We start from the raw sequence: 26,547 nt of genomic DNA on the forward strand, positions 1-26,547 counted from the left end.
TACATCCTGTGCTATGATTTACTGAAATTCCTGAAACTTCAATGAATTCAGTAGGATTACGTAGTGGGGCAGATCACACCACTAGCCAGGAAGGGGTTAAAGAACTTCTGTGGGCACAATCAGCCCAACCTGGCGCACGTGTGAGGCTTGTCAAACCTGAAGCGGGTGATTCTTTAAAACGGAAGATCCAAACCCACTCCAGGATGGCACTTTGGAATGAGCAGAACTAGAAAACAGAGCTTTTTAGTTCCAGAGAGCAAGGGCTACTTACTGGGAAAGTGTTAAAGTGCTGTTATATTTGGACCCAGCAGAGAAGGAAATAGACATAGGGAAAGGTGATAGAAAGACTTCATTGTTCTGGCCACAAAACAGAAACTAAAATGAAAGTGAAGCTCTGCACTGAGCTCAGAGAGCCTAACCATTTAAAAGGGCAGGACATCACATTCCTCCACCTGTTTAAAATACTTTCCAAATACATACACATTGTCATTTACATGGTTACCGAAAACACTGTGTCAGCAGTTCTCAACCAGGTCAGGGCAACACTGGGTGCCTGAGCTTACCAGACGAAATGGCATCCCAGTGGCATTTTTGTGGGGTTAACTTGTGAAAGTTGTAGAACAGGAAAGTCAAATGTAAGTACTGCATTTTAAAAAAGATTTTAAAATATGCTAAGTTTTCAGAGTAAGATTCATTGATAAGTTTACAGTTCTTCATTCAAAAACACACCAATTAAACACTGTTACTGTTAGTAGTGGAGCTTCAGGCTGGTGCCAACTTTGCTTCATTTACTTCAGTGTAAGCTGAGGCTTAGTCTACACGACAGACTCAGGTCCACACCCCGAGCCATTCAGTTATTGCAACCGAACTTTTGGTGCAGATGCTATGACAATGGGATAGCTTCTCTCATCAATATAACTACTGCCTCTCAGGGAATGGATTACATACACCGAGAGAAGCTCTCCAAGCAGCATAGGTGGTGTCTTCACCAAGTGCTACAGCAGTGCAGCTGCGACGCTGAAGCTCTGTATGTGTAGACAAGCCCTCAGAGTAACTCCAACAACTTCAACAATCTGGACATTTGTCAGCAAAGAACTCATCTGAGACCAAATCATTTCATACATTGCAAGCCAATAAATTGCCATCACATAGCAGTGAATTTTGATCAGTCCATACATAAATCTGCATGTGAACTAATGATGTTCAGATATTAGGCCCCAGTGACATTTTCAGTTAAGGAGTTCCTAATTATTATTATATATTATGGAGCAGGGCCGCCCGGGGGGGGGGGCTGGGCGGGCAAATGGGGCAATTTGCCCCAGGCCCGGGGCTCCGCAGGGCCCCCCACGAGCATAGCTGAGACTCCCTTCCCAGCTCCACCCGGCCCCGTCTCCTCCCCTCCCCTCTCCCAGAGCCTCAGCCCATCCAGCAGTGTCCTGGACAGCTGCAGCATGGCTCCAGCGGGGCCCCTGAGCCCTGCCCCACTCAGAGCCGCATGGTGAGGGGGCAGGGATGCAAGCTCCAGGCTGAGCGGAGGGAGTTGAGCTCAGCGTGGAGCTCCCAGACCAGCCCTCTGACCACGTGGCTCTGAGTGGGGCGGAGCTCAGGTCCTGCCCTGACCATGCAGCTCTGAGCGGGGCAGAGCTCAGGCCCTGCTGGAGACACGCTGCCTCTGTCGAAGAGAAGCTCCTGGATGCGCTGAGGCTCCAGGTGAGAGAGGAGTCACGGGTAAGGGGTCAGGGCTCAGGGGGTTGGCTAAGGGGCAGGGAGTCCCAGGGACAGGGAGGGGGCAGAGGATGGGGGGGACAGTCAGGGGACAGGGAATGAGGGGGCTGGATCGTCGGCATTCCAGGGCTCTGTCAGGACTCAGCGAGGGAGTGATAGGGGTTGGGGCAGTCAGGGGACAGGGAGCAGGGGTGGGGTCCTGGGGTGGTAGGTGAGGGTCTCTGGGGGACAGTGAGAGGGCAAGGAGCAGGATGGGTCAGGGATTCTGAGGGGGGTGGGCAGTCAGAGGGCAGGAAGTGGGTGGTAGTCGGATAGGGGGAAGGACTAGGCTGTTCGGAAGGCACAGCCTTCCCTACCCTAAAGCTCATTCAGCAGTTTGAGGACTGCAGAAGAGCCAAGCTGTTAGCTTTTCCATTAGGGCTACCATCCCTTTCACTTCTCAAATGCCAAATTATAGTCTATATTTAATTTCAGTGCCATAGGGAGATTCATGTCAGGGGAGGGTAGCGTCATTTAAAATTAGCCACTGGGGGAGGGATCACATGAGAAGAGCAATATCCTGCACCATCTACCTCCTTCCCAACCCTACCAAGGGAGACCCCCCCCTTACATTTCCTGAGGCTCCAGAGGGGTTAATTCAGTGGTTCTCAAACTTTTGTACTGGTGACCCCTTTCACATAGCAAACCTGTGAGTGTGCCCCCCCCTTATAAACTAAAAACACTTTTTAATATATTTAATACTATTATAAATGCTGGAGGCAAAGCAGGATTTCAGGTGGAGGCTGACAGCTTATGGCCCCCAGTAATAACCTCGTGACCCCCTGAGGGGTACCGACCCCAGTTTGAGAACCCCTGGGGTAATTTAATTTTAACACCCTATTTCCATTCACATGCATGTGCTATTTTGAGCATTTCAGTTTTCACAGCATAGGCTCATCCCAGATTTGAAACAAGCTCAAATGCTCAGTTTGTGGAGTATGTACATAAGCTATACTAAAGACAAACCCATAGTAGCAGTCTCCAGTTTGTGAGGGACCTCATGGAGCCAGTCTCTAGGAAACAGATAAATGCATGGAGGTTAAGCCCATTAATGGCTATTAGCCAGGATGGGTAAAGAATGGTGTCCTTAGCCTCTGTTTTTCAGAGGGTGGAGATGGATGGCAGGAGAGAGATCACTTGATCATTACCTGTTAAGTTCATTCCCTCTGAGGCACCTGGCATTGGCCATTGTCAGTAGACAGGATACTGGACTGGATGGACCTTTGGTCTGACCCAGTATGGCCATTTTATATTCTAACCTAAATGAACCCAAAGTTATGGAGACAGATATGAGTCAAGGAAGCCAGCAACATATCGAAAACCTGGAAAAAACTCTGATTGGATGGGCTCAGCCGTTTGGTCACAAGCTGAGGTGGTTCAAAAAGTTTTGATTTTTTTTTTAAATAGAATTTTTTTGTTTCTTTAAACAATCAAACACAGCAAGCAGAAGATATTTGGCTACACACTTCTGAAACCCCAAACCATATTCAGGTTATGGCAGACTAATTTCAACTTTTCAATTAAAAAAACCACAACACATTTTGAAGGAAAGCAGACGTTGTCCGTGATTTTTTTCTGCTTTTTAAAACCCCCTAATTTTTGATCCAGAAACAGTTTTGATGGCACATATTTGTCCAACTTTTTTAATGAGCTTTAGTGCCTTTTAGCACTAGCTGATGCTGAGAACCAGTGATACCTTGTAAAGAAGTTTTCTCAAAACTGGATTTGTGCCAAGATGTAGAAGGTTTCCTTTTCCCAGGGCTGCCCATGGGGGGGGGGGGGAGCAAGTGGGGCAATTCGCACCGGGCCCCGCAGGGGGCCCCCACGAGACTATAGTATTGTCATTTTTTTTATGGAAGGGGCCCCCGAAATTGCTTTGCCCCAGGCCCCCTGAATCCTCTGGGTGGCCTTGTTATGGAGCTCCAATAGCTTGCAGTTACCCAAGTGAAAATGGCCTATATTTATGTATGTTAGAATCTTTTTTTCCCCTCCCAGGAACAATAGGAACATAGAAATTGTCGTATTGGATTAAATCCTAGGTCTTTCTAGTCCAGTATCCTGTCTCTGACAATGGCCACCACCAGAAGCTTTAGAGTAAGATCCTGTGCACAGTATTCCAGATGAGGCCGCACCATTGATTATATAGATGTTATAATATTTTCTGCATTCCTTCCGCATCCTAACATATTGTTTGCTTTTTTGACTGCAGCTCCACTTGGAGCAGATGTTTTCATTGAGCTGTCTGCCATGACATCAACTAACCTTTTCTGTGTTGATAGTTAATTTAGAACCCTGTAAAACGTATAGGGTAATTTTTTCCCTCCAACATGCATTACTTTTTGTTTATTGACTAAGAATTTCATTTGCTATCATATTGCCCATTCACCTAGCTTATTTAAAATCTCTGAAGTTCCCCACAGTCCTCTCTAGTCCTGACTAACCTAAATAACAGTGTCATTTGCAAATTTTGCTACGTCACTGTGCACACACCTCACACTCCTTTTCAGATAATTAAAATACTGATCAACATGAGACCTAACACTGCACCTTGAGGTATCCCATAGTAAATTTTCATCTTGGCAAAAGATTAACAATTAATGCTATACTTTTTTTTCGGTCGCTTAGCCAATTTTTGAACCATACTTTGCCTCTCACTCCATAACTACTTAGCCTCTTGTATGGGTCAAAGGCCTTAAACTATTAACAGGTTCTCCATTATCCACCACTCTAATGATACTTTCAAAGAATTCTAATGGATTAGTGAGACATAATTTTCCCTCTCAAAAACTATGCAGGTTGTACTCTATCCTGACATGATTTTCTATCTGTTTTGTTATTCTGTATTTCAGAGATTCATAGCTTCTAGGACTGGAAGGGACCTCAAGAGGTCATCAAGTCCGGTCTCCCGCCCTCATGGTGGGACCAAATACTGTCTAGACCATCCCGGACAGACATTTATCTAACCTACTCTTAAATATCTCCAGAGATGGAGATTCCACAACCTCCCTAGGCAATTGATTTCAGTGTTTAACCACCCTGACAGTTAGGAACTTTTTCCTAATGTCCAACCTAAACTTCCCTTGCTGCAGTTTAAGCCCATTGCTTCTTGTTCTATCCTTAGAGGCTAAGATGAACAAGTTTTCTCCCTCCTCCTCACAACACCCTTTTAGATACCTGAAAACTGTTGTCATGTTCCCTCTCAGTCTTCTCTTTTCCAAACTAAACAAACCCAATTCTTTCAGCCTTCTTTCACAGGTCATGTTCTCTAGACCCTTATTAATAATTCTTGTTGCTCTTCTCTGGACCCTCTCCAATTTCTCCACATCTTTCTTGAAATGTGGTGCCCAGAACTGGACACAATACTCCAGCTGAGGCCTAACCAGCACAGAGTAGAGCGGAAGAATGACTTCTCGTGCCTTGCTCACAACACACCTGTTAATGCATCCCAGAATCATGTTTGCTTTTATTGCAACAGCATCAAACTGTTGACTCATTTAGCTTGTGGTCCACTATAACCCCTAGATCCCTTTCTGCTGTACTCCTTCCTAGACAGTCTCTTCCCATTCTGTATGTGTGAAACTAATTGTTCCTTCCTAAGTGGAGCACTTTGCATTTATCTTTATTAAACTTCATCCTGTTTACCTCAGACCATTTCTCCAATTTGACCAGATCATTTTGAATTATGACCCTATCCTCCAAAGCAGTTGCAATCCCTCCCAGTTGGTATCATCTGCAAACTTAGTAAGCCTACTTTCTATGCCAATATCTAAGTTGTTGATGAAGATATTGAACAGAGCTGGTCCCAAAACAGACCCATGCAGAACCCCACTTGTTATACCTTTCCAGCAGGTTTGGGAACCATAAAAACTACTCTCTGAGTACAGCTATCCAGCCAGTTATGCACCCACCTTATAGTAGCCCCATCTAAGTTGTATTTGCCTAGTTTATTGATAAGAATATCATGCAAGACCGTATCAAATGCCTTACTAAAGGCTAGGTATACCACATCCACTGCTTCTCCCTTATCCACAAGATTCGTTATCCTATCAAAGAAAGTTACCAGGTTGGTTTGACATGATTTGTTCTTTACAAATCCATGCTGGCTAGTCCCTATCACCTTATCACCTTTCAAGTGTTTGCAGATGATTTCTTTAATTACTTGCTCCATTATCTTCCCTGGCACAGAAGTTAAACTAACTGGACAGTAGTTTCCTGGGTTGTTTTTATTTCCTTTTTTATAGATGGGCACTATATTTGTCCTCTTCCAGTCTTCTGGAATCTCTTCTGTCTCCCGTGATTTCCCAAAGATAATAGCTAGAGGCTCAGACACCTCCTCTATTAGCTCCTTGAGTATTCTAGGATGCATTTCATCAGGCCCTGGTGACTCGCAGGCATCTAACTTTTCTAAATGATTTTAAACTTGTTCTTTTTTTATTTTATGTTCCAAACCTACGCCCTTCCCATTAGTATTCACTATGTTAGGCATTCCTTCAGACTTCTCGGTGAAGACCGAAACAAAGTCATTAAGCATCCCTGCCATTTCCAAGTTTCCTGGTACAGTTTCTCCCTCCTCACTCTGTCTTGGTCTTCCTCTTGCTTCTAATGTATTGATAAAAAGTCTTCTTGTTTCCCTTTATTCCTGTAGCTAGTTTGAGCTCATTTTGTACCTTTGCCTTTCTAATCTTGCCCCTGCATTCCTGTGTTGTTTGCCTATATTCATCCTTTGTAATTTGTCCTAGTTTCCATTTTTTATATGAGTCCTTTTTATTTTTTAGATCATGCAAGATCTCATGTTTAAGCCAAGGTGGTCTTTGCCACATTTTCTATCTTTCCTACTGTCAAGGTTCTTTCCTCACTCTCAAATTTAGGATACAGATTTGGGGACCTGCATGGACACTTCTAAGCTTAATTACCAGCTTAGATCTGGTATCACTGCCACCATCTCCCAAGCACTACTTTTTTCCCTGGGTAGTTTTGAGGGACTTCACCAGCTCACTTTGGTGAACACAGATCCAAACCCCTTGGATCTTAAAACAAGGAGAAATTAACCATTCCCCCTCCTTTTCCCTGCCAATCTCTGCTGAGTAGAGATCCAATCCCCTTGGATCTAAAAACAAGGAAAAATCAACCAGGTATTAAGAAAAAGGCTTTCAATTAAAGAAAAGGTAAAAGAAAACCCTCTGGGAGAGATTAGCATACCAGCTACTCTCACAGACAACAGATTCAAAACACAGAGGATGTTCCCCTGGGCACAAATTTAGTTACACAAAAATATACTCAAATACCCAATTTGATTCTACCTCTAATTGCATAAGACAGGTTACAGAAAAATAAACATAAACCTATTTATTCCTTTCTAAAACTTACTACTCTGATAAGAGGCTGGTTCCTTGATCTTTTTCACTCCGGCTGAAACTGAAACTCTAAACAAAGGAAAAACTTCCCTCCTTCCTTTTGAAAGATCTTGTTCCCCCATTGGTCCCTCTAGTCAGGTGTTAGCTAGGCTAGGTGAACTTTTTAACCCTTTACAGGTAAAAGAGGCATTAACCCTTAACCATCTGTTTATGACACCTACCCAGCAGAATAGCTTGCTTTTAGGCCCTTTATAGTGTCCCTTTGAAAAAACTGCCAACTCTCCTCAGTTATTTTTCCCCTCAGCCTTGATTCGCATGGGATCTTACCTATCAGCTCTCTGAGCTTACCAAAATCCACCTTCCTGAAATCCATTGTCTCTATTTTGCTGTACTCCCTTCTACTCTTCCTTAGAATTGTGAACTGTACGATTTCATGATCACTTTCACCCAAGCTTGCCTTCCACTTTCAAATTCTTAACGAGTTCCTTCAATCAATATGTCTGGTATAAAAGGCTTACTGGTCTATAATATCCTAGATCACCACCAGACTCTTTTTAAAATATAGTGTCAATATTTACTACCTTCTAATCCTCTGTGACTTTTTTTTTAAAGAAGAGATTGTATATTAAGCTTCTTGAGAAGTCTTGGAAGTGCTGTCTAGGCCTGGCAATTCATTGCTTCTTAAATCATCAATTTGCTCTACCAACTCTTCTTCTGACACAGCAGTCTCTGGAAGTACTTCATCTTTATTACTAGAAAAGAGTCGGGCCAGGGTAAGAATCTCCCCAACAATATCATCCTGGAAGAATGATGCAAATAAATCATTTAGCGTCTCAGCAATGTCTCATCTTCATTAATTGTTTCATTTAATCCCTGATGATTCAGCTGATGCAGAATTCCTGCTTCATATATCCTTAAAGAATCTCTGCTTGTTTGTTTTTACACCGTTAGCAATTTCCTCTTGGAAATCCATTTTGGCCTTGCAATTTCCCTCTTGCTAATTACTGCCAACTGTATTTTGTACTCATGTTTGTTGGCTTCACTAGGTTAAGATTTCCAAAATTTGAAAAAAAGATTTGTTTGGCTCAAATGACTTCTGAAACTTTGCCATTTAGCCATATTAGTTTTCTATTGGCTTTCTGTATGTTCAATGGCACAGAAGTCTTCGGACAGGCTAATACATTTTAAAGTCATATACTGGCCAATGGTCAGGATTTTACTTCAGATTTGGCGGCTTTATGACTAACTTCCTCATTTTATTAACATCTCTCTTCCTAAAGTTTAGTGTCACTGTGTCACTTTTTGGAAATCTACTTGCCCTCCTCCATGTTGAACCTAATTATACTGTCTTCACTATATCTTAGTGCAAAATAGAGTAGTAAAAAAAAAAGGGGGGCAGCAAAAGACTGGCTTTGCATGATCATTCATTCTGTTCTCCATATGCAATAATGAAGATTTTAACAAATAAAATATTTACATACTGTTTAAATTAGTAGGCAATTATATCAACCAGACTATATATGTAACCTTGCTCCCAAACGTCTACTTCAGTAGACAAGAAGATATGTAAATAATTTCTGTCTTAAGAGGGACAGCAAAGATTTAGTCTCTGCTCCATCACCATCCATCCCAATCACTTTCAACCAAGCCAATTTATTTTATCTTCAGCTAAATTAATCCTTACATGTATTTAATTTAGTTTTGAAAATCAATTTTATTCACAGATAAGGATAATACCATGCAGTAAAGCTATGATTTATAATTATACCAGTCTGTATAGTGTGTATGTGTGTGTGCATGTCCCTGTGTACATGAGAGGGCAGAGCGGGGGAAGCTGAACGTACACTGTAAAATACTATCCTCATCATTTTTATATTTCTATTTTATATTTCATAGTGGGTTGCCTTTAAATTCTAATCTGAAGTTTTCCTTTGTCTCATTGTTAGTCACATAGATTTTGGATACTGCAACTGTTTTTTTACAAATGTTTTGACCCTGATTTTTGCCAAATACCTTAAAACATAAAACCCTTTAACTGTCCCTTTTAATTTATAACCAGGGCTAGTAGCACTCTACAATATCTCAACTCAGGGTGATGAACACAGCATAAAATCCAGCAAGGCTAGATAGATATGATAATGTTATGCTAGATAGACAGAAGGAAAGATTCCGCTCCCTGCTATTCTGTTGTAAACGCAGAGTCCAATCTCAAGATTTTGGATTTACATTTCTGCAACTGGAAGTAGAATCTCGCCCAGATGTCTCCAGTCATGCTTCCAGGATTGGGGGGCTAATGACTTGTGTCCAAGCTTTGGCAGCGACTACAAATGTGGGAGACTGATACTGAGGTATTCCCACCACCTCCAACGGCATAACAAAGAGGCTATTGGCAGCATATTTTCTACCTCTCCTAATCTGATGCCGATCCACAAGGAAGAGGGCAGCGGCAGCCAATTTCTACTATTGCTGTGAAATCCAGTTATGATTATTGCTTTCATTTGTATTACAGCAGTGCCTAGGAAATCCAGTCAAGAATCAAGGCCCCTTTGTATAGCCATGCAACAAAGACAACAGGCCCCGCCCCAGAGAGAGGATTCTTCCATTCCTATGCAGCAGAAGGGCACAACTACAGTCTCTGCACTCCCTGGAGTGCTTGGACTCCTCTCCACATCATTTGATCCCTGAGGTTTCAGACATGCCAAAGGATGCAGAGAGAAACAGGGATGAGACATAGCCATGGCCCCATGTGTATACATTTCTTCAGCCCCAGAGAGCTCTAAGGAAAAATCCTTCAGTGGGTGCTGTTACCACTTTAAACATCTTTTCCCATGGACACGGGGCAGAAATCTATCACATAGTCATTTCAGATTCACACTTGGGGACATCATTTCCTTTCAGATATTTTATCAGTGACTCTTTTCAATAGGCCATTCATTTGCTATAATGACTCTATGGATTAATTTCTGTCAGTATGGGTCCTGCATTTGGGTCCACAAGTAACAAATCATGGGAGGGTAGCTTTAATTAGAAAAGCATTGGGTTGAGAAATTGTTGTCCCACTGTGTAACCAATGTGATGAGGTTGTACCATCTGTGAAACTCTAAGTCTGTTTATAAAGCAGTATTTAGTGATTGACTGAACCTACTAAGTTGTTCCGCATGCAACTGAAAAGACAACCTGTGCAGCAGCAAGTGAGAATACACTCAGCAAGTTTTTTTTTCCATATAAGTGAGGCAAGAAGTAATAGCTTTGGTAAGACATGAGCATCAGAGAAAGGAACAATCAGAAGGGCAAACAAAGCAGCTAGACACATGGACATTGAAAATCCATGTGCACTAAACTCCTATACATTCAATAGATTTAGGGTCTCCCTCCACACTTTTGGAATATAGAATAAACATGAAATTAAAGAATTAGAGTTAGCTTAAGTTGGGTTAAGGAAATGTGTGTTGTAAAGAATGACTGCAGATGGTATTAAATGAGACAAATCTGCCTTAGAAGGAGCCAACATGGACCTTTCCACCCCACATTCCAGTGTTTTCTAAAAAGTAAGGCCCATATGAACCCAGGAGCAACGAAGAAGGAGAGGCCTCGGGGAGAAAGGGAGGCTGTAAATCTTATCTGGAGTAAGACTGGACAAACGGGTTGTTAGCTAATTGGCTATCATATGATGTGTTTGTTGAAGGGTATAAATCATGCTATAGCACACCAGGACGAGATGGTTCTTCCTAACTCCGAACTGTTTAAGTACACTGATCACATACTTATGAATATTTTGTTACCGTATTCAGGGTAATAACTACTTTTTTTTACACTGTTAGGCATGTGTAGAGCATTTGTATAAAATTCCATTTGGCTTTTTGGTTTAATAAAGGAATGTATGGCTAAATTAGTGTTTGGTAATCTCCCACATTAATCATTCCAAATATTAATAATTCCAATGCCAAGGTTTTCCTATCTAATTAAGTTTTCATTTTAAAAAAAAGCTTTTCCTCATATGCACCACACTTTACAACTCTCCCTCGTGCCAAAGTAGCCTATGCTTCCCCTATCTTGCATCCCCTATCTCCCAAACTCCTCCCTTTGCCCTCAGAAAAAGGCCGCTCTTGAATTGACCCTGTGCAAATATTTCCCTAAGCTTGGAGAGCTGGGTGGAACTTCATTTGCAGCTTATCAACCATATTTCTTGCTCTGCTATACGGGTTGCATCAGGGTGTCATGACATGTTTTTTTCCTTAACAAGGTTTAATTGCAAGACCTCTGCACTATTTCCAGCTCCTTGAAGCATGGGGAGTGGTAGAGTGGACCAAAGCCAGGGTTTTACTTGTGATAAAGAGATACACTAACCACAAATGCTGGCTGTTAAATAACTTGAATTGTTCACATAAGTCAGGGGTCAGCAATCTTTCAGAAGTGGTGTGCCGAGTCTTCATTTATTCACTCTAATTTAAGGTGTTGCGTGTCAGTAATACATTTTAACGTTTTCAGAAGGTCTCTTTCTATAAGTCTATAATATATAACTAAACTATTGATGTATGTAAAGTAAAAAATGTTTTTAAAATGTTTAAGAAGCTTCATTTAAAATTAAATTAAAATAAAGAGCCCCCGGACTGGTGGCCAGGACCCAGGCAGTGTGAGTGCCACTGAAAATCAGCTCGCGTGGCCGTAGGTTGCCTACCCCTAACATAAGTTTTTGTGTTTTTGCACGATAAGGCCTTACTAGGTGTTCATTGGGGTCAATGCTAAAGAAAGCAGATCCTGGAGTGAATGACTAAACTTCCACTCATCTGGAAGAACTTGAGAATAAAGGGGCAGGGGATTAAATGGTTTTCAAGAAGCAGAGATTCTGTATAGTTTTACATAAACAACAATATTTTTTTAAAACTGTAAAGCTGAAACTCTGGGAAATCTTTCCTCAAGTGTGTTTAAAATGGATAAAATCATGCATTTTGGAGATAAAATCAAAACACACTGTCAAGGATGAACATACAGCAGTGTTATAAAGAGTAAACTTTGCATTATATAGTATTCTCCTTACTGGGAAAATATTTCTGGTGGGGGAGGAGAGTTTCCCGAGAAAATATTGAAATAGCGCATTTTAGAATGTACATTTGGACAAAGAAGGAAGCTACCACTATTTATTAAAACACATGACAGTAAGCTGACTTGCTTGAGTTTTTTTAGGGCTCTATTCTGATCCAACAAAAGACTTAAACACATTTACCTTTAAGCATGTAAGTACTCCCAAATCCATGGGGCTTACTCATGTGTGTAAAGTTAAGCATATGATTAAGGGCTTTGCTGGATCAAGAGCCGTGTATGCTGCTTAGCACTTTGAAGGATACAGTTCTTAATATGACCCCCAAAACTTAAGAAAAATGCTCTAAGTATAATGTGATCTCCTAATGGCCAAAATCTGAGAGGTGCTCAGCATCTCAAACACCTGTAACTCCCACTAGCATCAATGTATTCTTTGCATTAGCTTCCTCTCTCTCTCTTTTTCTAAGGACCATCTCCTCCCTCTGTTCCTTGCTTCCTGTATATTTATCTGTTTCCTATTCATTTAGTGTTGATAAGGGTAATTACGACCCATCTAGGCACACACTGGTTGTTATCACTGCAGTATCTGAGTGCCTCCATAGCATATCCATCTCTCTCCTTCTTTCTCCTCCACTGGGGAAAGGAATAGCTTGATTAGTCTACAGGTCATATAACAGCAACTCATGTAGGTTTACGGATAACATATATCCAGAGACACATAACTTCACAATTCCTGTGGTAACCAACATTTGGTTCTAGAGCTGGCAAATAAGATGTTTCCCAGTCTGTGAACAAAGCATTTTCATTACCAAATAATCCATCAGATAATAAGCAATTGTCAAACTCCAATTTGGGGATTAGGGAACACATGGGAGAATGGGGGAGTCAGTAATCTCAAAATCAGAAACTTTATATGAGGTTAGGTTATTAGTAATGTTGCATATTAATTGTACTGTGGTAGCACCTATGGGCTCCGATCATGCACTTGGCCCCACTGTGCTAGGTACTGTACAAACACACACAAAAGGGATGGCCTCTGCCTTAAAGAGTTTAGAATCTACAAACTTGTCTACATAACAAATTACTACACAGTAAGTCAGGCTGTGAACCTAATGCACACCATCTTACCACAAAGTAACATCCAATGTGGATGCTGTTGCAGCATAATGATGGCCCCATGGTGCAGCATGCATAATTAGTTTTCACAGTAGTACAATAAACCACACTCCAGGACTTTCACTGTGCTATAGCAGTGTTTACATGTGATGCTCCTGTGCAGCAAGATGGTGGCTGTTGATTCATACCTTGACTTGATGTGCAGGAACTCACTGTGTAGACATGCCCTACGTGATAGCCTTCTCAAATTCTGCAAAAATTGGAGGGTGGACTCAATCATTTAAATAACATTTAAATCTTTGCATATGTTCCTCTTTCTTATAATGATCAACTTTAAAAGTATTAATCTATCAGTTTCAGACAGCAAAGACCACAGATATCCTAACATAGTACACAGCTAGGCTGACCTTGAATGTTGATGTACATTGGTACAAGAGAAGAGGCATGGACCCACTCATCACTAAATCATCAGGATCGGTTTTATGAATACACCCTAGAAATTACTTGATATTGAGAACTGGATCAGATACTGTATTCAAACTCACATGAAATATGACTCACCAGCATTAGAGAGGCTCATGGTCTATACCAGTTTGGAAAAGAGCCAAAAACGTACTCTGCCAGGCTCACAGGAAGATAAACAATGCACTTTCATGTTTCCGAGCATTATAGTCATGAAGCACATTGTGATTATTTATTCACTAGTACCATCAATGCTGCACAAAATGCTCTTGTCAGACAAAGTGGGGACATGGTGGAGGCCATAAATGGGCATATCTACATTCAACCACTTTCTATTTTTAGAGGCAAGTATATCCCTCCCCCCCTTTAGCACCTGTGAATGCCATATAATGCCAAATAATGTCGATTCAACTCCCCAGTTCACAGCATGTGTCTTTGAAGCTGTTGCCTTGGAAAAACTCAAGCGATATATAATTTAAGATCTGTATTTTATTTCTTTTATAATAGAGTGGGGAATACTGCACTTCACAATGGGGCCTCATTGGCTATTGTAGCATTGTGTCTGTGACCATAAAGATCATGGACCTGGCACGTCATAACACTGCTAGAAAGTTGCCATTAACTTCATGAATAACATATCAGCATAGGCCAATGAGGGTACATCTACACTGCAGCCAGAGGTGTGGCTCCTAGCACAGTAGATAGATGTGTTAGCTCAAGCAATGGGAATATTGCAGCATAGGTGATGATACCAGCCAGCTGCCTCAGTACAAGATTGCCCAACTCTGTGGGTTTGGGCGTGGGTGGCTAGCCAATACCACAAAGTCCACACTGCTATTTTTAGTGTGGTAATTCAAGCAGAGTTGGCACACATCTGTCTATCCAGGCTGGGAGGTACACTCCCAGCTGCTGTGTAGACATACCCTGAGGGATTGGATGGATATTGGTTCCCAAGAACACGTTACTAATTGGACAGAAAGAACACCCATCAAAAAGTAGTCACACCTTCTTCTGTACAAAGTGACAAGATTGCCTTGGGGAAGACAAATAGTATACTACTAGATTAAAGAAGATAAGAAAACTGCTATTATCTATGCCCATCTCCCAGCTGCCAGTGAGATCACTGATTCACTATGGTATATCATGCAACTGAGGTGCATTTTTTTTCTTTTTCTAATTTAAAAGTTAAAAATGAATTTAGTGCATATGAAAAGTATCAGCATCAGAACTGAAGTTTTACTTTTCTAAGGAACAGATGCAGCGTAGGCACAGGACAATATACATTTCTCCACAACGATCCATTCTGCTTATGAATGAAAGAGTAACTTCAGTCCCTTGCTTCTCTTCTGAGACTGCCAACAAAGATGTCAACAAATACATGTTGTAATAGTTTGTAATTATATTGACACACATGCGTGTTTTTCACAAGCACCCAAGGTACAGAGGAACCTCAGCCTCATTTTTGAAAATGACTTTGGACCTATTGACTTTCAATGACACTTAGGACAAAGTTTTAAAAAATGCTTAAGACTGTAAAATCATCTTGCCTAGGCCAAACAGCAAGAGGTTACAGTCAGTACTGACTCTCTGGGCCAGATCTGAACCAAAGTTGGGTATTTGCCTTGTATTGCAATAGAATGTCTGAGAGCATATGCTATTTTGAGTATTTTCATTAAAAAGTAATTAGTGTGGCATGTCACACATCTTTTGGTTCCACAGATTCTCCTTTTAGACAAATAGAACTGAGGGTTCATGAAGCACAGTAAAACCTAGAAAACGGCCAGTAGGTTTTGGCACATGCTTTACTGGGAAACAGAGTAAAATCTAGGCCATTACTGAAATGGAAGCCTAATCCACTAGGCCCAAATTTATCAGACTCAGGCACAGCCATTAGTCACTGACCTGCTTGCTTGCAGTCAACTTGATGAAAAAGAAAAGCTTGAAGTCACCGTTCAAGTGGGGAAAGGTGAATCTGTACAGAAAGTTAGCCAATTTAGACATGTTACCGGGGGCTTGGAGGGGGAAGATGGGGACTGAAATATTGCTGACGATAGGCATGAAATATCTCTGACAGCAGGGCAGCGAATCATCAGCCCACTCCTGACTGAGTGATTTGCTGCTCTCATTTGCCTTGGACCACTTAAAGTGCACTCTGAAAGGCGAAGTTTCTATATTATTGTCTGTCAGAGATGAATCAGAGATGAAGCACTGAAATTAGCCATGGCTTTTTCATCAACTTCTATTTGCAAGACTGGATACCAAACACTGATTTACCTGAAAAATAAATGTTGCTCCTACTGCTGGAGATGACCTCTGCCTATAAAGCAGCTGCATTGACTCTTGTCCACTTCTGCTGATCAAAGTAACTCCAGGCTTCCCACTGACAGTGTTTTGATGAGATTTTGAAAGGAACTGCTATAGCAATTGTTTGTACCTTTTGGGGGAAGGGATAGCTCGGTGGTTTGAGCATTGGCCTGCTAAACCCGGGCTTGTGAGTTCAAACTTGAGGTGGCCACTTAGGGATCGGGCAAAATCAGTATTTGGTCCTGCTAGTGAAGGCAGGGGGCTGGACTCAATGACTTTTCAAGGTCCCTTCCAGTTCTAGAAGATAGAGAGATCCTATTAATTTATTTATTTGTTTTTTTTAAATCTACCTTAAAATCCTCAGCACTTGTTTTAACACATTCATGGAATGTTGGTGTGGATGGGTATAGTTTGCTCAGGAAGGATAGACAGGGGAAAAAGGGAGGAGGTGTTGCCTTATATATTAAAAATGTACACACTTGGACTGAGGTGGAGATGGACATAGGAGACGGAAGTGTGGAGACTCTATGGGTTAGGCTAAAAGGGGTAAAAAACACGGGTGATGTTGTGCTGGGGGTCTACTACAGGCCACCTAATCAGGTGGAAGAGGTGGATGAGGCTTTTTTCAAACAACTAACAAAATCATGCAAATCCCAAGATTTGGTGGTGATGGGGGACTTCAACTATCCAGATATATGTTGGGAAAATAATACCACAGGGCACAGACTATCTAATAAGTTCCTGGACTGCACTGCAGACAACTTTTTATTTCAGAAAGTTGAAAAAGCTACTGGGGGGAAGCTGTTCTAGACTTGATTTTAACAAATAGGGAGGAACTTGTTGAGAATTTGAAAGTAGAAGGAAGCTTGGGTGAAAGTGATCATGAAATCATAGAATTTGCAATTCTAAGGAAGGGTAGAAGGGACGACAGCAGAATAGAAACAATGGATTTCAGGAAGGCGGATTTTGGTAAGCTCAGAGAGCTGATAGGTAAGGTCCCATGGGAACTCAGACTGAGGGGAAAAACAACTGAGGAAAGTTGGCAGTTTTTCAAAGGGACACTATTAAGGGCCCAAAAGCAAGTTATTCCGATGGTTAGGAAAGATAGAAAATGTGGCAAAAGACCACCTTGGCTTAACCTTGGGATCTTGCGTGACCTACAAAATAAAAAGGCGTCATATAAAAAATGGAAACTAGGTCAGATTACAGAGGATGGATATAGGCAAATAACACAGGAATGCAGAGGGAAGATTAGAAAAGCAAAGGCACAAAATGAACTCAAACTAGCTATGGGAATAAAGGGAAACAAGAAGACTTTTTATCAATACATTAGAAGCAAAAGGAAGACCAAGGACAGGGTAGGCCCACTGCTCAATGAGGAGGGGGAAACAGTAACAGGAGACTTGGAAATGGCAGAGATGCTTAATGACTTCTTTGTTTCAGTCTTCACTGAAAAGTCTGAAGGAATGTCTAGTATAGTGAATGCTTACGGGAAGAGGGTAGATTTAGAAGAGAAAATAAAAAAAGAGCAAGTAAAAAATCACTTAGAAAAGTTAGATGCCTGCAAGTCACCAGGGCCTGATGAAATGCATCCTAGAATACTCAAGGAGTTAATAGAAGAGGTATCTGAGCCTCTAGCTATTATCTTTGGGAAATCATGGGAGACGGGGGAGATTCCAGAAGACTGGAAGGGGGCAAATATAGTGCTCATGTATAAAAAGGGAAATAAAAACAACCCAGGAAACTACAGACCAGTTAGTTTAACTTCTGTGCCAGGGAAGATAATGGAGCAGGTAATCAAAGAAATCATCTGCAAACACTTGGAAAGTGGTAAGGTGATAGGGAATAGGCAGCATGGATTTGTAAAGAACAAATCGTGTCAAACTAATCTGATAGCATTCTTTGATAGGATAACAAGCCTTGTGGATAAGGGAGAAGCGGTGGATGTGATATACCTAGACTTTAGTAAGGCATTTGATACAGTCTCGCATGATATTCTTATAGATAAACTAGGAAAGTATAATTTAGATGGGGCTACTATAAGGTGGGTGCATAACTGGCTGGATAACCGTACTCCGAGAGTAGTTGTTAATGGCTCCCAATCCTGCTGGAAAGGTATAACAAGTGGGGTTCTGCAGGGGTCTGTTTTGGGACCAGTTCTGTTCAATATCTTCATCAACGATTTAGATGTTGGCATAGAAAGTACGCTTATTAAGTTTGCGGACGATACCAAACTGGGAGGGATTGCAACTGCTTTGGAGGACAGGGTCAAAATTCAAAATGATCTGGACAAATTGGAGAAATGGTCTGAGGTAAACAGGATGAAGTTCAATAAAGATAAATGCAAAGTGCTCCACCTAGGAAGGAACAATCAGTTTCACACATACAGAATGGGAAGAGACTGTCTAGGAAGGAGTATGGCAGAAAGAGATCTAGGGGTCATAGTAGACCACAAGCTTAATATGAGTCAACAGTGTGATACTGTTGCAAAAAAAGCAAACATGATTCTGGGATGCATTAACAGGTGTGTTGTAAACAAGACACGAGAAGTCATTCTTCCGCTTTACTCTGCGCTGGTTAGGCCTCAACTGGAGTATTGTGTCCAGTTCTGGGCACCGCATTTCAAGAAAGATGTGGAGAAATTGGAGAGGGTCCAGAGAAGAGCAACAAGAATGATTAAAGGTCTTGAGAACATGACCTGTGAAGGAAGGCTGAAGGAATTGGGTTTGTTTAGTTTGGAAAAGAGAAGACTGAGAGGGGACATGATAGCAGTTTTCAGGTACCTAAAAGGGTGTCATCAGGAGGAGGGAGAAAACTTGTTCATCTTAGCCTCCAATGATAGAACAAGAAGCAATGGGCTTAAACCGCAGCAAGGGAGATTTAGGTTGGACATTAGGAAAAAGTTCCTAACTGTCAGGGTAGTTAAACACTGGAATAGATTGCCTAGGGAAGTTGTGGAATCTCTGGAGATATTTAAGAGTAGGTTAGATAAATGTCTATTAGGGATGGTCTAGACAGTATTTGGTCCTGCCATGAGGGCAGGGGACTGGACTCGATGACCTCTCGAGGTCCCTTCCAGTCCTAGAGTCTATGAGTCTATGTGCAGCATTAGTTTTAAATGACCAGAAATGAATGAGAAATATTTGGTGTATGTTAATAAATCATTAAAATATACATGGTTCATCTCCAAAAAAAGAATAGGAGTGCTTGTGGCACCTTAGAGACTAACAAATTTATTTGAGCATAAGCATAAGCTACAGCCCACTTCATTGGATGCATGCAGTGGAAAATACAGTAGGAAGATATATACACACACACACACACACACACACACACACAGAGAACATGAAACAATGGGTGTTACCATACACACTCTAATGAGAGTGATCAGTTAAGATGAACTACTACCAGCAGGAGAGAAAAAAAAATTGTAGTGCTAATCAAAATGGTCCATTTGCAGCAGTTGACAAGAAGTTGTGAGGAAGAGTGTGTGTGTGTGGGGGGGAATAAATATGGGGAAAACAGTTTTACTTTGTTCATCTCCATCACCACTACACATTCATACTCTCCCCCTTCACTTCTGCCATATTTCTTCCCAAACTGCATTATTTCCTCACTACCATTCCCACAACCCACATTACTTTTTGCCACCATCAACCTTGACCCTTCACTTCCTCCTCCTTCTCCATGCAGGATCTTAATGACAGCTTCCAGAAGAAGGCTGATAAAATCTATCATGATCTCCCTTACTCCGCATCCTACTTCGCCCCTGTCCCCAAGACCTAGGTTTTTCACTTACTTTCGACCATCCCTCTACCTCATCTATATTAGCCTCTCAATCTCTCTCCCTTTTAGTCATTCACTTTTGGCTTCCTCTCTTTAAAATGTAAACATGCTCTTGTTAGCTCCTTATTGTCAAGAAACCCTCCTGCCTCTTCAGTTTCTTCCTCATTTCCTTTTTTCCTTCCCTTCTAAACTTATCAAATAGGCCTTGTTCCACAATGTTTATTTCAGTGGTCTCTTCTCTACCCTCTTCCCTTTGTGGGAGTCCCAGAAGGTTCTCTCTTGGGTATCCTCCTCTTCTCTCTTTACACTACATTTGCAGAGTCTCACAAACAGGCCCGCTGACAGGAATTCTGGGCCCCATGCATGCATGAGCTGCATCCAGGCTGGTGCCCAGTGAGCTGCCAGCTGCGCTGCTTGGTGCACTCCTCCACCATGGCCAGGGCTTCCACATGCCTGCCCAATAGGGTTGCCAACTGTTTAATCGCACAAACCCAAAGACCCTTCCCTGCCCCTTCCTTAAGACCATGCCCCTGTCCCACCCCTTTTCTGAGGCCCTGCCCCCGTTCACTCCTTCCCCTCTTCCCTCCATTGCTTGATCTTCCCCACCCTCACTCACTTTCACCAGACTGGGGCAGAAGGCTGAGGTGCAGAAGGGGGTGAGAGGTCAGGTTCTGGGAGGGAGTTTGGGTGCTGGGGGTGTGTGCAGGCTCTGGGAGGGAGGGTGTTTGGGTGCGGGAGGGGTAAGGGGTCAGGTTCTGGGAGGGAGTTTGGGTGCAGGAGAGGATGTGGGGTGTGAGCTCTGGGAGGGAGCTAGGGTGCAGGAGGGGATGAGGGGTGTGAGCTCTGCTAGGGAATTTGGGTGTGGGAGGGGATGTGGAGCGCAGGCTCTGGGAGGGAGTTTGGATGTGGGGTACGGGCTCTGGGATGGGACAGGGTATTGGGTTGCAGGAGGAGGTCAGGGGGTTGGTGCTTACCTTGGGCAGCTCCCGAAAGCAACCAGCATACTCCTCTGGCAGTGGTTCCTAGGTGGGGGCCCCACAGGCACCGCCTCCACAGCTCTCATTGGCCACAGTTCCTGGCCAACGGGAGTTGTGGAGTCAGCATTCGGGGCAGGGGCAGTGCACGGAGACCCTTCCCCTGGGGCCCCAGGGACATGCCGGCCACTTCTAGGAATGGCGCAGAGCAAGGGCAGGCAGGAAGCCTGCCTTATTCCCACTGTACTGCTTTCAGACAAAATACCTGAACACAAAAACCCAACACTCACTTAGCTACAGGAGCTGATAATCACGCTGACCAAAATGTTGACGTGGCTAGGGTGAAATGGCATAGGTAACATTAATGACTGGAGCTGACAGCCTTTCTGCAAGAAAAGCCCCAGGTTAAATGAAACCATTGAATGAATAACTCTGGCCCATCAATAGCTCTCATGTCTGAACTGAGCAAAAGCCATATAAAAAAAACCCTACAATGCAAACTACTTTATATTCAAGAATTCTTAATGCCTTGCCAGTCATTTAATTTGCTCTCCAGTGAACTACAACAGGGTAAAACGCACACATCAACTGGAATGATTCCAACAGAGATCAAAAATATAACTGTGTTCCCATGATTAAACCAAACTACACTGCTGTAAGCTATGAAGTCCTTTCTGGAAAGACTGTCTTAGAAGCAATGGATTGACATCATAATGCTGTTCAGCTTTTGTGACTCAGTAACAGTGCTTTGTGATCTATTTCCATAAATAACACAAACAGGGAAAAATCAAGACAATGTCCAGTATGGGAGGCAATACTGGGCCAGACCATGAAGCTCTTTTTCCCATAGGCAAGCTGTTACTCACATAAGCAGCCCTATTAAAGGAACTGCACATGAGTAACTGTTTGCCAATAGCAGTAAGGGATTCATGGTCTGGCTCAATGTGAGCAAAAAATTTCTCATATTATTTCCACAAGGTATCTGAATTTTTCTAAATCTGCTTCAGCCAGCATTTTATAAAAGATACACACATTATATATTCTGCTTCTTAGACACAAAAGGCTCAATCACATGGTCCATACATAAGCAAAATGTCCCCTGAAAGGAATTTTGCCTACATTGGCTCTACAAAACTGAGCTTTATTGTGTCATTATAAAAATGACATTTATTTAAGGTGGAATTAATGTTTGAAATGCACATTTAACTGTCTTCATGTCCTTTGTGTTTTGGGTGGTTGGAATAGGTGCTGGTTGTCATAATTCAAACCTGGATCTGAACTTTGTAATTGGCTGCTGTAACTACAAAGACTGAATTTCAGTTTTAAACACCTCCTAATTTTGTGTTAGAAATCTGGATCCCTAAAATCTGAATTTTTATAGCAAGGGCCCAGTTCTAATTAGAGTACAGTTTTACTACATACAATTTAATTAAAGTCAACATATGTGATATTAACACACTGTTATGCAAGATACATAGCAAGACATCACCATAAGCTGCTTAATGCTGATTTTTTAATTTTATTTTTATTAAATGGCATCTGCATTACAGCAGTTCCAATCTTTTTAATCTCTCCTTCCATGGACATCTTTCCATTTTTCTAGTCATTTTGTTCACCTGGCCACAAACAGTTGTTTCTTATACTGATTTTACGTAAAGCTTGATAAATCAAGGGGATTTACTACATCAGACAGACCCAGTAACAAATGTAAGGTCCGGCTCATTTTTATTTTGGATTAGTGCCTCAGTTATATTGTGAAACTCTTACTTCCAATTTCATTATCTGCATTTAGTAGCTCACCACATCTGCACAAATAAATTAAATCTGAAACAAACACCAGTATTGACCTTGAAATGTGTGGCACTGAAAATAAGTTAATTCATTTAACTAAAATGAGAAATCGTCTTACCTGCCAGGCAGAAGACGAAACACACTGTAACAAGATGACTGATTAAGAACCACATTTTCATCTTCTATTCAGAGATGATTATTTCAAAAGGAATTCTGCCTTGCAGCCCCAGTGTTCAGAGAACTAAAAATACCTGATAATAAAAAAGGAAAGAAAAACAGTGAATAATTCCAATAAGAGAATGTTTCTGTAAAGACTAGCAGCACTACATTTAAGTCAGCTACATTTTCCATGTTTAACAGACAGAGAATAGATATATTTGTAAATTAAGGGTACTCTCAAATCTGCTAGACCAAATGTATAGTTTACATTTACAGAGCTTCTTCCATCTAAGGATCTCAAAGCACTTTGAATGGTTCAGATGAATGATTGTAAAGTCCGGAAGAGTTAATGCAATAGTTTCTGCTTTGGTTCATTTTGCAAAACCAACACTAGGGTTGGTTTGGATGTGGGTGCTATTTGTATACACATCTTACAGCGTGGAGGTCTTTGAAAAAGGTTTCTGATTTATAACTAATGATATAAATCAAGATTCTGTCACCCTTACTCATGCTAAGTAGCACCTTACACTAAAAATAATCCCAGGGATTTCAGTGTCATTAACAGAAAAATGACAACGAAATGGTGGCACACAATCTCTTTCAGAATGCATTTTCCTGTTGTAGTTGTTAAGAGTTCTAATCTGTAGCTCACAAACTTGTGGAAAGACAATCCTAGTTTTTACTCTCTGGTTTAGTGGATTTTTTTTAAACCTTGAATAAGTCAATTATTTTATGTGACTTGAGCTAGTTTATATTTTGTATGTGGTTGGGGGGCAAAGATTGCAGCGAACCCAGTAATGGATGCACACAGCTTCATTTGGATCCTTCCATTGTTCAGACAGTTTTCCAGAATTCTTTACTTCTATGTTTCCTCCTTGTTTAGATTAAAATATTTTGCTAGCCTTTTCTTTTCTGCTGCCTGTTATCTATTTCTTTAAGCAGTGAGTCATGGTGATTGAAGTATGTATTTTGTTTTGTTTAATGGGTTTCTTGCCATGCGTGTATAAAAGCATCCTTCACATCTTGTTCACATTTCTCTTTTTTTCTGCTCATTGGTTCTGCTGTGTCACTAGTTTCTCTATGACCTGTGGATAAGGTATGATTTCCAATTCATCACTGAAGGAATATCTGCATATCCTACCCATGAGTGGACACCATCCGTTTGGTTTACTCCTGCTCTTAGGTGGGACGTTTTTTGTTGTTGTTGTTTTTTTTCCCTTTATGACTCTATTTCATTATACAAATATGGTAAAAGTATATTTGAATTCCTTTTACTAAAGATTAAAATCTTCACATAGTGTCTTCTAGACCCTTTTTTGTTTTGTATCCCAATGCATGTTTATATACTTGCTAACAGAGGTGTCATGAAACCTCTCTTTTCTCAGTTCCAAAAATGCTTTCTACCAGCTTGCTTTGTCATGCGCTGGTGATTCTGATTCTGTCTCCTGGCTTGCACAGAGACTATTTAGCCACATTACTCCCACTGAAATCAATGGCAGTTAGGTACCTAAATACCTTTGAGGATCTGGGCACATGGCTCTCTTGAAATTCTTACTCTACAATTTTTTTCAAAAAAAAAAAATGCCTTTGATCCTACCTGCTTACTCTCTCTCAGTTTCACTTCCTCCTTCACCTCATTTGTCCTAATGTGCACTTTCATGCGACTTATCACTCATTTACCCACCCATCCTCATCATCATCAGAGGCAGCATCTTCAGGCCTTCAAGAGTCTAATAGAAGAGACCAGAGAATGCAGAAATGGCACTAGGAGAGAAGAACAGTTGTTATCTTCCCTCTGCACACCCTGCCGAGAGATGTGGAGGGATGCTCGCAGGCCTGGTGGCCGTGCCTCACTTTAGAATCCTTATCTGAACTAATCACAAATGCCAGACTTCTGGAGATCTCCTCTCACTGGTCTTCCAGCAACTTTGCACGAATGCCGATGGAGGGGTTTACTAAAAAAACCTCTATAAAGCCATGTAATATTCATTCATTGTATGGAAACATGGTATGCGGTGTTCCAGTGCAATCTATACAGGGCACAGAATGACAGATTTGGTGGGTTTGCTCTTTTTCAGTCTGGTAGATGAAATCTTTAACAGCAGCCTAAAGACTGTTTTAGCTGTCAGAGCCTGTTAATTATGTTATTCAGATTAAAAAACAGCTAAAGTTCAGCAGAATATACATACAACTATAGGGCAGTCCAAGGAACCCTGGCTTATTTCAGCCCCAAGAAAAATTTCTTAGTTAGTAAAAATGTATCTATATTTATATATGTACTCTAAAAATCTTTCCCACCTGCCTTTACCATAGCACTAAAGCTTCTTCCCAGTCCAGCACTACTGTCTGTTTTGCCTGGAATGCATAATTTAAAAGAATTCTCTCTTAAAAAAACAGAAAATATTAACATACAGTATAATCCACTGAACAGTATGGCAATGCAAGAGGACAAGAGCAGGAATTTGAAGTGTTTTGATAGACCCTCTACGTCATAGCAGTCATCATTGAATTCTAAAACCAGTACCAGGAAGTGCATTTTCTGCTCCTCTTTTTCTTCTTCCAGGAGAGAGATGCTGCCAGTTATTCAAAACATTTCCAAAGGGCCAAACATTTCCTGACTATGAAGCTAATCATTTTATGAGGTTGTTTATTCATTTCCTATTGCCTGACATGAGTTACTTCAAAATGATGTACATAATTAAATAACAATCAAACAGTAATCCCACTGGGAATAATGGTAACTATATGTTACTCATGTTAACGTTACCAGGTCATCACCTAATAACTATTTGAATATAATAAAGCAATGGGTTAAAGAGCATTAACAGTAAGACTATGTCATCTGTATGAAATTAGAGGCACTATTGCTGATGCAAGGCCCTTCCATCCTCTCCCTTTGTATTGATCTTTGCAGATCAATTGTATGAATCAATTGTATTCATTTTTGAAAAGCTCTTTTCTCCCCTACCTCATCAGAAAGTAGGGTTCATGGAAGTTGTGGTTGTAAGTCCCCATGCTGTAAATCCCCAAGCATACTCAACTGTGAGTACAGAAAGACACCTTGCCAAGATATAAAAATCTTCCTTTACTTGCAATTATTTCAGCTGAGTGAGAACGGCATATACACTATGTCTAACCTGATTCATCTTGGCTTATGGAAGAGAAGTGAGGGATTCTGATATATTTCTCTGGATCAAGTCAGTAGTACTGCCTGCTATTAAATGAGACAGTGCACAGGTTACTTTTTATAGGACTAGGTTAGTATGACTGAGCATGATGTTGCTACGCAGCTGCTCAAGCAGCCGTTCAAACTGATCTAAGACAGCAGCCCTGTCAGAAGAGACAGGATTGTGGATGCACTGCTCATGCATCATGTCTATTCTTTAACTGAGGATTAAAAGATTCTGTCTCTTGAAGCTCTGCACCTTTTTCTCTTTGGAGTAAGAGGCATACCGTATCGTAAGTGAAAAGTGTTCCCTGTCAAAAGGCCTTGCTTTACTTTCCTGTACATGCTAAAAACAACTACGTGGCCAGAGAGATGTCTTTTTTTCTATATATCTTTTACTAGCATGTATTTTTTACAATGACATATAATTCTGGCAAATTAATAAAAGATTTTAAAACACATGCTGAAAACAGCAAATGCTTGCCTGCCTAAGTGTCAGATTTCATTACTATTTAATTATTTAATTCAATGGACCTAGTACTAAAGCATTTATTTCCCTTTTGACAATTTTGTTTTTCCCTACATGATCCAGCCACAATTGCAGACCCCGCACTCTTCTAAATACAGGAGA

General features: G+C 41.2%; 1 protein-coding gene across 5 annotated transcripts in view; it reads right to left on the reverse strand.

Annotated features, from left to right (window-relative positions):
• Positions 1–26,547, reverse strand: part of CNTN1 (contactin 1) — a 441,096-nt gene that overhangs the window by 170,047 nt on the left and 244,502 nt on the right. For all 5 annotated transcript variants that reach the window (XM_030548963.1, XM_030548961.1, XM_030548962.1 and 2 more), the window contains one exon: positions 22,710–22,842. In XM_030548963.1, coding sequence (XP_030404823.1) covers positions 22,710–22,770 — 61 coding nt within the window. In that variant the 5' untranslated portion in view covers positions 22,771–22,842. The remainder of the gene's footprint in view (positions 1–22,709; positions 22,843–26,547) is intronic.

Source organism: Gopherus evgoodei, chromosome 1 (genome assembly GCF_007399415.2).
Source record: "Gopherus evgoodei ecotype Sinaloan lineage chromosome 1, rGopEvg1_v1.p, whole genome shotgun sequence".
NCBI classification, from domain to species: Eukaryota; Metazoa; Chordata; order Testudines; family Testudinidae; genus Gopherus; species Gopherus evgoodei.